This window comes from Lagenorhynchus albirostris, chromosome 4, assembly GCF_949774975.1.
Source record: "Lagenorhynchus albirostris chromosome 4, mLagAlb1.1, whole genome shotgun sequence".
NCBI lineage: Eukaryota > Metazoa > Chordata > Mammalia > Artiodactyla > Delphinidae > Lagenorhynchus > Lagenorhynchus albirostris.
Window position 1 is genome coordinate 77,860,533 of NC_083098.1, and position 12,369 is coordinate 77,872,901.

The window sequence follows — 12,369 nt, forward strand, 5'->3', positions numbered from 1 at the left end:
CAAAGGGAATGGGTCAGTAAAGACATTAATCTAGGAAATCAAGCCATTCTTAAGCTAACAGCATACGTTCTTTCAAATAATGTCTCCCACGTAGAATTCTTAAAATTACAGAGGGTGTCATCACATCAGTGTATGTAGTGAATACTGCTTGCAATATGTGTTAGTGAACCAGAACTCATTTTGATGTAGGAGGAATAAAGCAGAAATGGAGAATCACATATGCTTTGCAATTCAGAAGAACTCATCAAAGTTGCCTTTTTATCCGTGGGAAATTATCAGGTACTGGTTATATACCAGAAAGGATCAAATGCAGGATCATCGGTTAGGACGACTTCTTGATTTTGATAAAGCTCTTTCTCAAAGGTCATTCAATTTAAAAAATTAGATTTTTCTTACAGAGGAAGAACCAACAAAACTTGGTAATGAATAGCATGGGGGGATGATGGAAAAGTCCGGAGTCTCGAGGTTATAGGAATAGTGGAGTTTGTTTTAGCACAAATATGGAAGTCAGGAGAACTAGTTTGAAGGTAATGGATAAAGAAGGAGATTAGTTTGGTTTTGGACATGTTGAGAAGAGATGATGCTATGTACTAGGCATCAGAAATATATGATCTAACTTGAAAGGAAGTTCAGGACTCAAGAGATTCGAGAGCTGGGTACACCAAGGTTGTAGTTCAAGCTCTGAAACTGTCAGAGAAGGAAAGGCAAGGAGAGTCAGAAGTCCAAGAGAGAACCATGAGAAACATCTTCATTAATGGGATCAGAAGAGTTGCTCATAGTGACTCAAATCACTTTTAATTCCATCTCTGTTGAAAAAATTACTCCCCTAAGGCAGTTGCAATAAATGAATATCCAGACATTGTTTCTGGCAAGAGATTGACCTAAGCAAAATTTAAAGAATTTGAAGACAAGAACTTTATCTCGTTGAACCATCTCTGTTGCATCTCATCATTCTCTCACAAATGGATGGGCTGCAGGGGCAGTGTGGACAGTGGAGGGCATCCTGTCAGTGGCCAACAGAACAGGCTCTTTTTCACTGTTCAACTTGCCACTAAATACATGGTCAGTAATATTCAATCTTGCTGAATTATTAATGGTTAAAAACTTATTTGATCTTGATTCATGCAGATTTGGGTTAGGACTAATGAGCAAAACAAGAATGAAGTCTGGATAATGCCCTGTCCACAACTACTCACCAGTATTTTATCACTGTATTAGGCACTCTTTGCTTAGAGTTCTAGGTCAAGGTGAGTTCTTGCCATGGTAAGAACAGCCCTTTGGAATAATACCAAATTAGCAGATACATTAAAAAAAAATCAAGATGGAATATCGTTATAAGTTCATATACTCCTGAAAAACATTTCAGAAATAGATGATTTGCTCTTCCCTGAATGTGATTTGTAGTTACTTGTTCATTTATTAGTGTGATTTGGTGACTAACCTCATTTCATGCCCTAAAATGCACGGAGGAAAATCTCTTAGGAATGCTGCTTCTCTAAATGGATAGCTGTACTCTAAAATGTCATACCATGTACTGAGTTGCTTTGTAATATTAAAACCATGTTTCATTTTCCTCTCCTACTTTAGGTCTTGGGAGCAGATGATGATACCATGGGTGATGGTTGCTCTCAGAAGCTGGCGACTGTGAATATTCTTCGTTTCCTATTGCTGGTCCTGATTCCATGTATCTGTGCTCTCATTGTCCTGCTGGTGATCCTGCTGTCCTTTGTTGGTAAGTGATGCCATTATTAAAGATAAATGAAGTTAAAATTAAAATTAGCATGATTTATAAGAGCTCTTTCTTTTCTTTTTTTTTTTTTTTTTTTGCGGTACGCGGGCCTCTCACTGCTGTGGCCTCTCCCATTGCGGAGCACAGGCTCCGGACGCGCAGGCTCAGCGGCGGCCATGGCTCACGGGCCCAACCGCTCCGTGGCATGTGGGATCCTCCCAGACCGGGGCGCGAACCCATGTCCCCTGCATCGGCAGGCGGACTCTCAACCACTGCGCCACCAGGGAAGCCCAAGAGCTGTTTCTACTGCTCTGGGTGGTGGTTTACCATTGGAGGATCTTTCCCAGCGGGGAGAAATCTGATTGTATTTGCATTTTCAAAAGACAGAAGACCTGGATACACTATAGGGGACTGGAGGCATAAAGAAATGAAGGCAGGGAGACAATTTGGTGACTGGCGATTATCTAAGAAAAAGATGATAAGGGCTTAGATTAAAGCATTTGGTGCACTAAAATCAACGGAAATCAAGACAGATTGGATTTTGGCATGAGGGAGAAAGAGAAGTCAAGGTTGACTCTCCGATTTCTAGCTTGGGCAACCAGGTTGATTTTGGTGCCACCTGTTAACGTAGGAAGTAAAGGCGGAGGAGAGGGATGCAGGTAGATGGAGGGCAGGCTGGAAGTTCAGTTAGGACATGTTAAGTTGGAGAGACTTGTGGAACAACGAAATACAGTGAAATCATAGTTTAAGGGCATTTATGGTGAGCAAGTTCAGCAGTGCAAGCTGGGCCAAGAAATGGAGGACTGTAAGAGTCCAACACCTTACCTTCCTAAGGGAATTTCAAGGGAAATGGTGAGTCTGTGTGATTTCTGGCTTCTGTGCTGACTTTAGAATTTAACTCTCACCCCGCTGGAACTATCCAGAAGGGAAGCTGAGAAGGGAGCCTGAGTGCAGTTATGAATGTGGGAGTCTCAGTGGAAGCAGCGCGAGTAGATGAACTGTTAGGAGAAAGGGCACTGATTAAAAGCTGGGGGCATATGGGTTTCCCTGGTGGCGCAGTGGTTGAGAGCCCGCCTGCCGATGCGGGGGACACGGGTTCGTGCCCCGGTCCAGGAAGATCCCACATGCCGCGGAGCGGCTGGGCCCGTGAGCCATGGCCGCTGAGCCTGCGTGTCCGGAGCCTGTGCTCCGCAACGGGAGAGGCCACAACAGTGAGAGGCCTGCGTACCGGCAAAAAAAAAAAAAAAAAAAATCTTTGGACATAGCCCTGGAGGATGCTGGTGTTTAGGGGAGACAAGGAAAGAGGAAGCATCAAGAGATACCGGAAGTGTTGTTGGAGAAGAAGGAAAGGAACCGGGAAATGCTGGGTTCCACAGAAGCCAAAGGCAGAGAGATGGTCAGAGGTCACAGGGTGACAAGTAAGAAGAGGACAGAAAATGCCTCGGCCCAGGAAGTCTGCATGTTTTCTATTGGGGTTTTAATCGCCCTGCTCCACGTGGTGCCAGCTCTGGCCTACTCTCGGGCTAAAGGCAGGACAAAACCTCTCGGGCTAAAGGCAGGACAAAACCCTGAAACTCGCCTCTGCCCCTCTCTTCTTCCAGGACTCGCCTCCCCCCCAGACTTGGCCTGCTTTTGTTTCCTTTCCAGTACCGTCGGGTCGTTGCTTTTTTGTGTTTTGTCCAGAGTTTATAGTTGTTATGTCTGGGAGGGTCTGTCTGGTAGACGCTCCCTCAGTCATAACCCTGTCGTCTTTTTTTTTTTTTTGCGGTACACGGGCCTTTCACTGTTGTGGCCTCTCCTGTTGCGGAGCACAGGCTCCGGACGCGCAGGCTCAGCGGCCATGGCTCACGGGCCCAGCCGCTCCGCGGCATGTGGGATCTTCCTGGACCGGGGCACTAACCCGCGTCCCCTGCATCGGCAGGCGGACTCGCAACCACTGCGCCACCAGGGAAGCCCCCCTGTCATTTTTAACATTCTCATTCTCAGAACACTGTGTGGAATGGCTCACACACTGTGAAGAATATTTCCTTTTAATCTCAGGGTGGAATGCTAATATAAGTTTAAAACCCATTTTTAAGTGCTTCAGAGCTTAGAGGCCTCTGAGAAGAGGCAGGGTGCTATTAAAACAGTGCTTTAATGGGGTTTATTTATATATTCATTTAAACATTTTTATCACTTTATTGAAATTTAATTTACACACCATACAATTCACCCATTTAAAATGTGTAATTCAGTAATTTTTAATATATTCACAGGTAATTTCAACCATCACCACAGTCAATTTTGGAACATTTTCATTACCTCAAGAAGAAACTCTATTCCCTTTTAGCTGTCACCATCCCATCTTTCTGTCTCCCCTGTGCTCCAGCCCTAAGCAACCACTAATGTACTTTGTGTCTCTATAGATTCCCCTATTCTGGACATTTCATATGACCATATGTGGGTTTTGTGACTGGCTTCTTTCACTCCACATAATATTTTCAAGGTTCATCCACGTTTTAGTATCTATCAGTACTTCATTCCTTATGGTGAAATAATACTCCATTGTATGGATTTACCACGTTAAAAAAATCCATTTATCAATTGATGGACATTTTAGTTTCCATCTTTCGGCTATTACGAATAATGTTGCTCTGAACCTTCATGTTCAAGTTTTTGTGCGGACATATGTTTTCATTTATCTTGGGCTTATACCTAGGGGTAGATTTTTCTTGTATCACTTATATGAGATTAGGAAGTGAACCAATTTGTAACCATTTCTTAGTGCTATTTTGGCTTATATGTAGGTAACCTTTAGAAAGTGGGTGTTTTCCAGACAGTCTTCAAAAGCATTCTTTTCATAGGTTCTGCACCAGATGATTTGATATAGATATATTAAGTAATATCTGCCCAAATAAACATTTCCTGTTTTATAACTGAGATGTTTGTTGTTTTAATGAGCGATAAAATCATTTTATACCTTTGTTTAAAAAACCTCGTTAGATTCTGCTTGCTTTTAAGAATGTTCTGTTTGGTTTGCTCTTAAAATCTGTGCTCTTTCAAAGTTTTGTAGTTATTTCTGGGTCTGTAAGGGTTGCTAAGGGACGTTGGAATGCCACATAACAGGAGCTCTAGCTTCAAAAGGCAAAGAGATAATAGAAGTTTATTGATTAGGAAGAGATAATAAAACCTTATGCTAATAAACACAGATGCACTACGCGTTTCTAATTTTGTCTCTTTGGGCTTCTGGCATGCGTAAAGTCAAGATGGCAGAGATTTCTGAAGATAAGAGAGTTGGACTTTCTGAATAATTATTTCAGCAGCAGGCTGTAGAAAGGAGCAATAGCAAATCGTTTCTCTCCTCAACCCCTTAAACTGAAGCTGGAGCTACAAAGGTTTCGTTTAGTTTAATTTAGTTTAGTTTGGACTCTAAAATGAAGATTCAGGTATTTGAAGGAAATTGAAGAGAAAAATGAAGAGTAAGAAAGGTACAGTATTATACCTGGGTTTTTATTTTTCAGTTATAGTCTAATACTGAAGGGCCATGTGACCTAGAAGAAAGAATTTAAAGCTCAACGCTAGGAGGTCTGGGTTTAGCATCTTACTCTTCCGTTTACTAGATGGGTGACTTTTGGTCACATGCTTTACCTTCTCTGTAAGATGGGGAATATAATTCTTATTCATTTCAGAGAATTGTTATGGAAGTAAAATGAAATATCTGTGAAAGTGTTTTTATTTATTTATTTTAGTTTTAAAAAAATTTTTATTTTCTATTGGAGTATAGTTGATTAATAACATGTTAGTTTCAGGTGTATAGCAAAATAATTCAGTTATACATATACATTCTATTCTTTTTCAAATTCCTTTTCCATTTAAGTTAATACGAGTATTGAGCAGAATTCCCTGTGCTATACATAGGTCCTTGTTGGTTATCTTTTTTTTTTTTTTTTTTTTTGGCTATGCCGCGTGGCACGTGGGATCTTAGTTTCCCGACCACGGATCGAACCCGCACTCCCTGCAGTGGAAACGTGAAGTCTTATCCACTGGACCACGGGGAAGTCCTGTTGGTTATCCATTTTAAATATAGCAGTGTGTACATGTCAATCCCAAACTTCCAATCTATCCCTTCCCCCCGGTAACCATAAGTTTGTTCTCTAAGTCTGTGAGTCTGTTTCTGCTTTGTAAGTAAGTTCGTTTGTATCATTTTTTTAGATTCTGCATATAACGATATCATATTGTGAAAGTGTTTTTATAGGTGACAACATTCATTATGAGAGTAAAAAATTGCTTTTTTCTTATGAATATTATTACTAATTACTAATATTAGATAACTTGTTAATAAATAGTTCTCTTACACTCAAAAATTAACCAAAAATGTCCTTATCTCATTTTAACTCTATCTGTAAGAACTAAAATCTGTGAACTATGACCCATCATCATAGTAATCCCATAATTTATAACCCCATAACCCTACAACCAAGCCATTGCCATAGTATAGTTTAATTGCTAATAAAGTAGCTAGGAAGAAGTAAAGTTGACCGACTGTTGGATTTGCAGTGTGATGCCAAGTTTCACTTGACTGTTAGGCTCAGGCCTGAGAGCCACTTTCAGAGACTCATTCCTCTCTTATAAGAGCTAAACTAGCAGTTTAATTCTTCCATCACATGTTGTGCTTCCATCACAGGACTGCAAGAGTCAGCTAATACCATGGAATACTTGATCAGAGCTTGGACTGATATCTGCCTTAAATTATTTATAAATAATATAGAAACATTATATATGCAACACTTAAAGTAAAATTATGTTGACATGTTGAGCAACATTGAACAGACATAAAATAGTAGATATAATTTGATACTGTTTATTCCTTTATTGAATGCCTGTGAAATTCGAGGCAGTATCCTATGGGACTTGGGCACAGCCCTGAATCAGCCTATCCTCATGGGCTTCCTAGTTCAGTGAAGGAGGGACACCTAAAAATGACCACACAGTTGATTAGTTACCACAGAGGTAACTCCTATGCAGGAAGAGAGTTTCTTTGAGACAAGGTCTGACAGGGTCTGAACGTGGTCTGGGAAGCCTTCCCTGAGGGGGTGGTGCTTTAACCATGACCTTCACCATGAGAATTTTGGAGTGGGGGAGTGATGTGATTGATCTGGTTGGGGATGTTAAAAGGTTTTTTTGACACCTGTCTAGAGAAAGGGTTGAAGTGGGTAGAGAATGTGGCAGGGGAAAAAAATAGAAAGTTATTTCAAGCATCTTATAAATGTGCTTTGGAGTATGGTCTGCACTGATTTTTTTTTTTTTTTTAAGCAGAGGTCTTCTTAGAAGCCCATATGATTTAAATTTATTTATTTATTTATTTTTGGCTGTGTTGGGTCTTCGTTTCTGTGCGAGGGCTTTCTCTAGCTGCGGTGAGCGGGGGCCACTCTTCATCGTGGTGCGCGGGCCTCTCACTCTCGCGGCCTCTCTTGTTGCGGAGCACAGGCTCCAGACGTCTGCACTGATTTTTGCAAACTATTATTCATCTCAATTTCATTTCATCAAAGGTATGGTCCCCCCCACATCTCATTAGAATGTTCTTAACTTTTTTTTCCCCAGCTGTTGAAGACTTGGTTTCAAAGTCTCGTCCACTCATCCACATCTAAAATAAATTTTGTTTTAGCCTTAAGCTTAAGAATGGCCTAAGGTTACTATTCCTAGTTTTCTTAATTCTATGTAAAGTCTGTGTGGGACCTATTAATTTTTTCTTTTTGTCACGCATTGAAGAAGAAAGAAATTATAGTGGTGGGGAGTATAGGAAATATGGTAAAATAGTTTGTTTTTCTTGAACTCAAGAGAAATATTCCTCTATAAAAGTGACTTTCCTCTTCAAAAATGCTAGATGAGCTGGAGATCATTGAACTTAAATATAGTTTTTCTCTTACCGAATTTCTTAGCAGCTTGTGGCTTTTACAAGAATTTGGAATGATAAGAATCTTAACTTCCTAACTTATAGTGTTGTGTTTTGAATATCATTTTAAAATGGAAAACCTCCCAGATCCTGATTTCTTTTCACCAAAACCTTAAGATTTTCCATGCTCTTTTATGACCTGACTCCACGTTCCTTATTTAATTCTCCAAATTCCTTTAATAATGCTGGTCTTCTGAGCAGATGCAAAAACATAGAGTTTTTTTTCGTTAATTCCTTAGGCCTGAGGCCTTCCTTAGGCCTTCTACAACTTTTATTTTTCATTCTCTATTATCTATTGTATCAGTCAGGGCAGGCTATGCTATGCTGTGTAACACAAATAATTCTAATATATTAGTGGCTTCACAACAACGAAGGTCAGTTTCTCATTTGCAACATGTGCTCTGCAAGATATTTTTTCGTTAATTCCTCAGGCCTGAGGTTATGCATTATGTCTAAAGTTTTGGAAAGAGCAGTCTAAAGCCTTGCACTCAAAGTGTAGTCCGTGGATACAGCATCAGCATCACTTGGGAGTTTGTGTGAAACGCAGAATCTGGAATCTTGGGCCCCATTCCAGACCTGCCAATTTGCCTTCTAATGAGATCCGCAGGTGATTTCTATGCTTCATCCAGTCCTTAACCCACTGCAATCTGACCTTTTCCTCTTCGTCTTCTTTTCCTACTACTAAGTCTGTTCTGAGGCCCCCAATGTCCTTCTTTTGAATGTGCAGAATTTGGAACTGATGTGTGTTTGAACAAGAGTTTGAAACGGAGAGCCTGTGCTTTCTCTCTGTGTTTGTTTACATCTGGTCACAATGAGCATGCTCATTTCTGGTGCCAACAATGCTTTCTTCCACTCAGATGTGACGCCCAGATATCATCTTGCTCAGTCTTGACTACTCCCTTCTTCTCGAAATGCTCTTCTGCTTTGCCTGGATATTATCATTTCTAATTTTCCTTCTATTTCTGGCGGCTCTTTCTCTGTCTCCATAAGCTCATCTTTCTCTACTTATCCAGTAAATTTGGGGGTGTCTGTCCTAAGCTCTCTTCTCACTTTGCACCCATACGTCTCTAGACAATATCATCTTCTCCCATGACTTCCTTCATCATTCATGCATTCAACAAGTATTTATTGAGACCTTCACTGGTGCCAAGCATTCTGCTGGGTGCTTGAGATTCAGGCATGCATAATGTACCTTCCGACCTTCGAGGAGGCAGACAAGAAAACAGACAGTTTCACTTGAGTGTGTATGTGGTATATGCAGAGTGTGCTCTGGGAACACAAAGAAGATGCACATTTGTGGGGAAGTCTGGCAAGGCCTTCTGGAGGAAGTGTTTAGATTGCCCCGGATTTAGACTTTTTTCCCCTTGAATGTTTCATAGCATTTTTTACTCAATGTATTTATAATAATTACAGTAACAAAAGGAAGCTTCTACAACTTGTATTTTTCATTCTCTATTATCTATTGTATCAGTCAGGGCAGGCTATGCTATGCTGTGTAACACAAATAATTCTAATATATTAGTGGCTTCACAACAACGAAGGTCAGTTTCTCATTTGCAACATGTGCTCTGCAGGATGGCAGGGAGGGCTATGCTTATTCAGGTCATTAAAGGACTAAATTGATGGACCAGCCATCATCTTGAACCTTTGTGGTTATTGTGCCAGAAAGAAAGAAAGAGAGCCCTGGAGTAACTTCTATCCTTTTTTTATACTTTTAAAAAAAGTATATAAATGCAGCATCACTAATTATAATCACAATGCCGTACATTAGATCCCCAGAACTTACTCATCTTCTAATTGGAAGTTCGTACCCTTTGACCAACATCAAAGATATCAAGAGACAGAATGAGGCAAAAGAATGTAACCCCAGCATGTGCCCTAGTAGAATGGGAGAGAATTGAAAATATTTGATGAATAACACTAACGCAACCACCCCATCTTGGTAAATATCTTCATTTACCCAGTAATTCAAACGGGAAACCTTGAAGGGACCTCTGACTCTTTCCATTATGTTCTTACAATTTTGCCTCTGAAAGCTCTCTCCCAAATGTTCCCTTTGTTCTCACTGCTTTTGCCTTGACTCAGTCCTTCTTTTCTCACTTGGACTCTTGCAATAGCCTTCTAACTGTCTGCTAGACTTAGCCCCTTTCAAGCATCACCCTGTTGCCAGAGTGATCATTATAACATTCTACCCCATTTAAGACTCTGCAAAATTTCTCTATCACAACAAGATCAATTCCAAACCTATGACAGGAATACCCTTCCCAGGCTGGTTTCTACTTCCTTTCAAACCTTTTCTCTTGCCAGTCCCCTGTGTGCTAGCCATGTTTAACTACCTGCTAGTCAGCTTTTGCATATTTTCCCCTTTGCTCTATCTAGAAAGTTCTCTGTTCCCTATTACTACCACTCCCTCTTCCCCACAAATTTTCTAGGCTCAAACCTAGAAAATCCCTAATCATCTTTTAAGATTTACATGGAGGATCTTCTTCCCTAAGAAACCTTTCCTGACTTTCTCAAATGGAATGACAACTTCTTCTCTAATTATTGTCACCGGATTGTCCTATGCCTGTCATTCTCAAAGCATTTGTATCATGGTCTGTAGTTTTAGGCTACATGCCTGTCTCCGCCAACTAATCTATAAACATCTCGATGATAAGAAACTCTTACTAAATTTTGTAATTTACCTTCAGCAGAGAGTAAATACATAGTTCCTGGCACATAGAAAATGCAAAGTAAATGTTACCACATGGCTAGAGATATAAAGATAAGGAATTAATTTCAAACTCATATCATAGGAAAATAAATTTTTTTAACATGCAGATGACGGTTGATTTTTTTTAACTTGTATACCTTGTCCAAAATGAGAAGGGTGTGTGGGTGTGTGTGTATGGGTGTGTGTCATGTCCCAACTCAATTCTTGGGTAAAGTTAAATAACTTCTGTAAGCTTTGGTTTCCTTCCCTCTGAGACTTCATAAAGAAGAGTTAATTATAGCATCTGTTTCATGGGATTGTTGGAAGGCTAACTCAATAAATGCCCATAGTAAGGATACTTAGTAAGGTGCCTGTGTTAGTTTCCTATTGCTGCTATAACAACTTGGTAGCTTAAAATAACACAAATATAGTACCTTAGAGTTATGGAGGTCAGAAGTCCAAAATTGGTCTCACTGGGCTAAAATTAAGGTGTCGGTAGTACTGTATTCCTTCTGGAGGCTCTAGGGGCCAGTCTGTTTTCTGCCTTTTCCAGCTTCTAGAGGCTTCCTGCGTTCCTTGGCTTGTGGCCCCTTGCCATCTTCAAAATGAGCAATGGCCCATTGAGTCTTTCTCACACTGCATAGCTCTGACACACACTCTCTTCTGCTTCTCCCTCTTCTGCTTATAAGGATTCCATGACTACCGTGGGCTCACCTGAATAATCCAGGATAATTTCCCCATCTCAGATTCCCTAACTTACATCTGCAACATCCCTTTTGCCATGTAAGGTATGTAAAGTAACCTATTCACAGGTTCTGGGGCTTGGGATGTGGACATCTCTGGGGGGAGCATTATTTTGCTGCCACAGTGCTCAATCCACTCATTGTAAATGATCAGTAATACTTGACTATTATTGTTGGAAATGCAGACTGTTTCTTAAACATTGTTAAATAGAGCTGTGTTATAGCTGAAACACTTTTGAGCCATACAGCCTTGATGTAATGTGGCCTTCTATTAATAACTTAGCATGAAAGAGTCACAGTTATTTTACTCCAAAAGTGGGTTAAGTGATTCACTTTTGAAAATTACCTTAGCCATTTTATTGTGCTGGGATGCACTTAGAGGAAAAGGAAATTGGCATTTATTTAAAAGTACCTTAGGACTTCCCTGGTGGCGCAGTGGTTAAGAATCTGCCTGCCGATGCAGAGGATACGGGTTCGAGCCCTGGTCCGGGAAGATCCCGCATGCTGCGGAACAAATAAGCCTGTGTACCACAACTACTGAGCCTGCGCTCTAGAGCCCGTGCTCCGCAACAAGAGAAGCCCCCGCAGTGAGAAGCCCGCGCGTTGAAACAAAGAGTAGCCTCCCGCTTACCGCAACTACAGAAAGCCCATGCGCAGCAACGAAGACCCAGTGCAGCCGAAAATAAAAATAAAATATAAAAGTACCTTAGTAGCCCTAAGGAAGACAATTTTACTTTCATTACTATTACTGCGTAGTAATGACTAACAGTTATTGAGAACTTACTGTATGCCAGGAACTGTTCCAAGTGTTTATGTATGTATTGACTAATTTGATCTTAATGGCTGGCCCAATAAGGGGAGGTACTTTGATTTTCCTTATTTTATGGCAGTTGAGAGTCTGCCCAAAGTCTCAGGGCCAGTAAGTAGTGATGGGATTTAAACCCAGGTGGTCAGGCTGTAGAATCTGTACTTTTAACCACAGCACTGTTAAAATAGGAATGTGGTAAAGGATGGGGCAACACTGAATGAATGAACACTCTACTTTGGGCTGATATCTCTCAGCATTTTTGTAGCTCATCGTGATGTAGCTTAACAGTATTTAGTCTTATTGAATTCTGTCTTTTGTGCTTTTAAAAATGCGTAATAGAGGACCAACTGTGAGCTGAGAGTTGGTTGGTTTCCAGAGATGCTTGAAAACAAATGGTCTAGTCAGTTTAGGCTTTTAAAGACAGGTCCTTTAGGCTTGTCGTCTTTGTCATTCTCTCAAAAATAT

The 12,369-nt window shown here is 40.5% G+C and overlaps 1 protein-coding gene across 1 annotated transcript in view; it reads left to right on the plus strand.

The window, feature by feature from the left end:
• The first annotated feature begins 1,593 nt into the window (after positions 1–1,593).
• CORIN (corin, serine peptidase) overlaps positions 1,594–12,369 on the plus strand; it is a 225,691-nt gene continuing 214,915 nt past the window's right edge. The window contains exon 1 of the mRNA XM_060148234.1: positions 1,594–1,732. Coding sequence (XP_060004217.1) covers positions 1,612–1,732 — 121 coding nt within the window. The 5' untranslated portion in view covers positions 1,594–1,611. The remainder of the gene's footprint in view (positions 1,733–12,369) is intronic.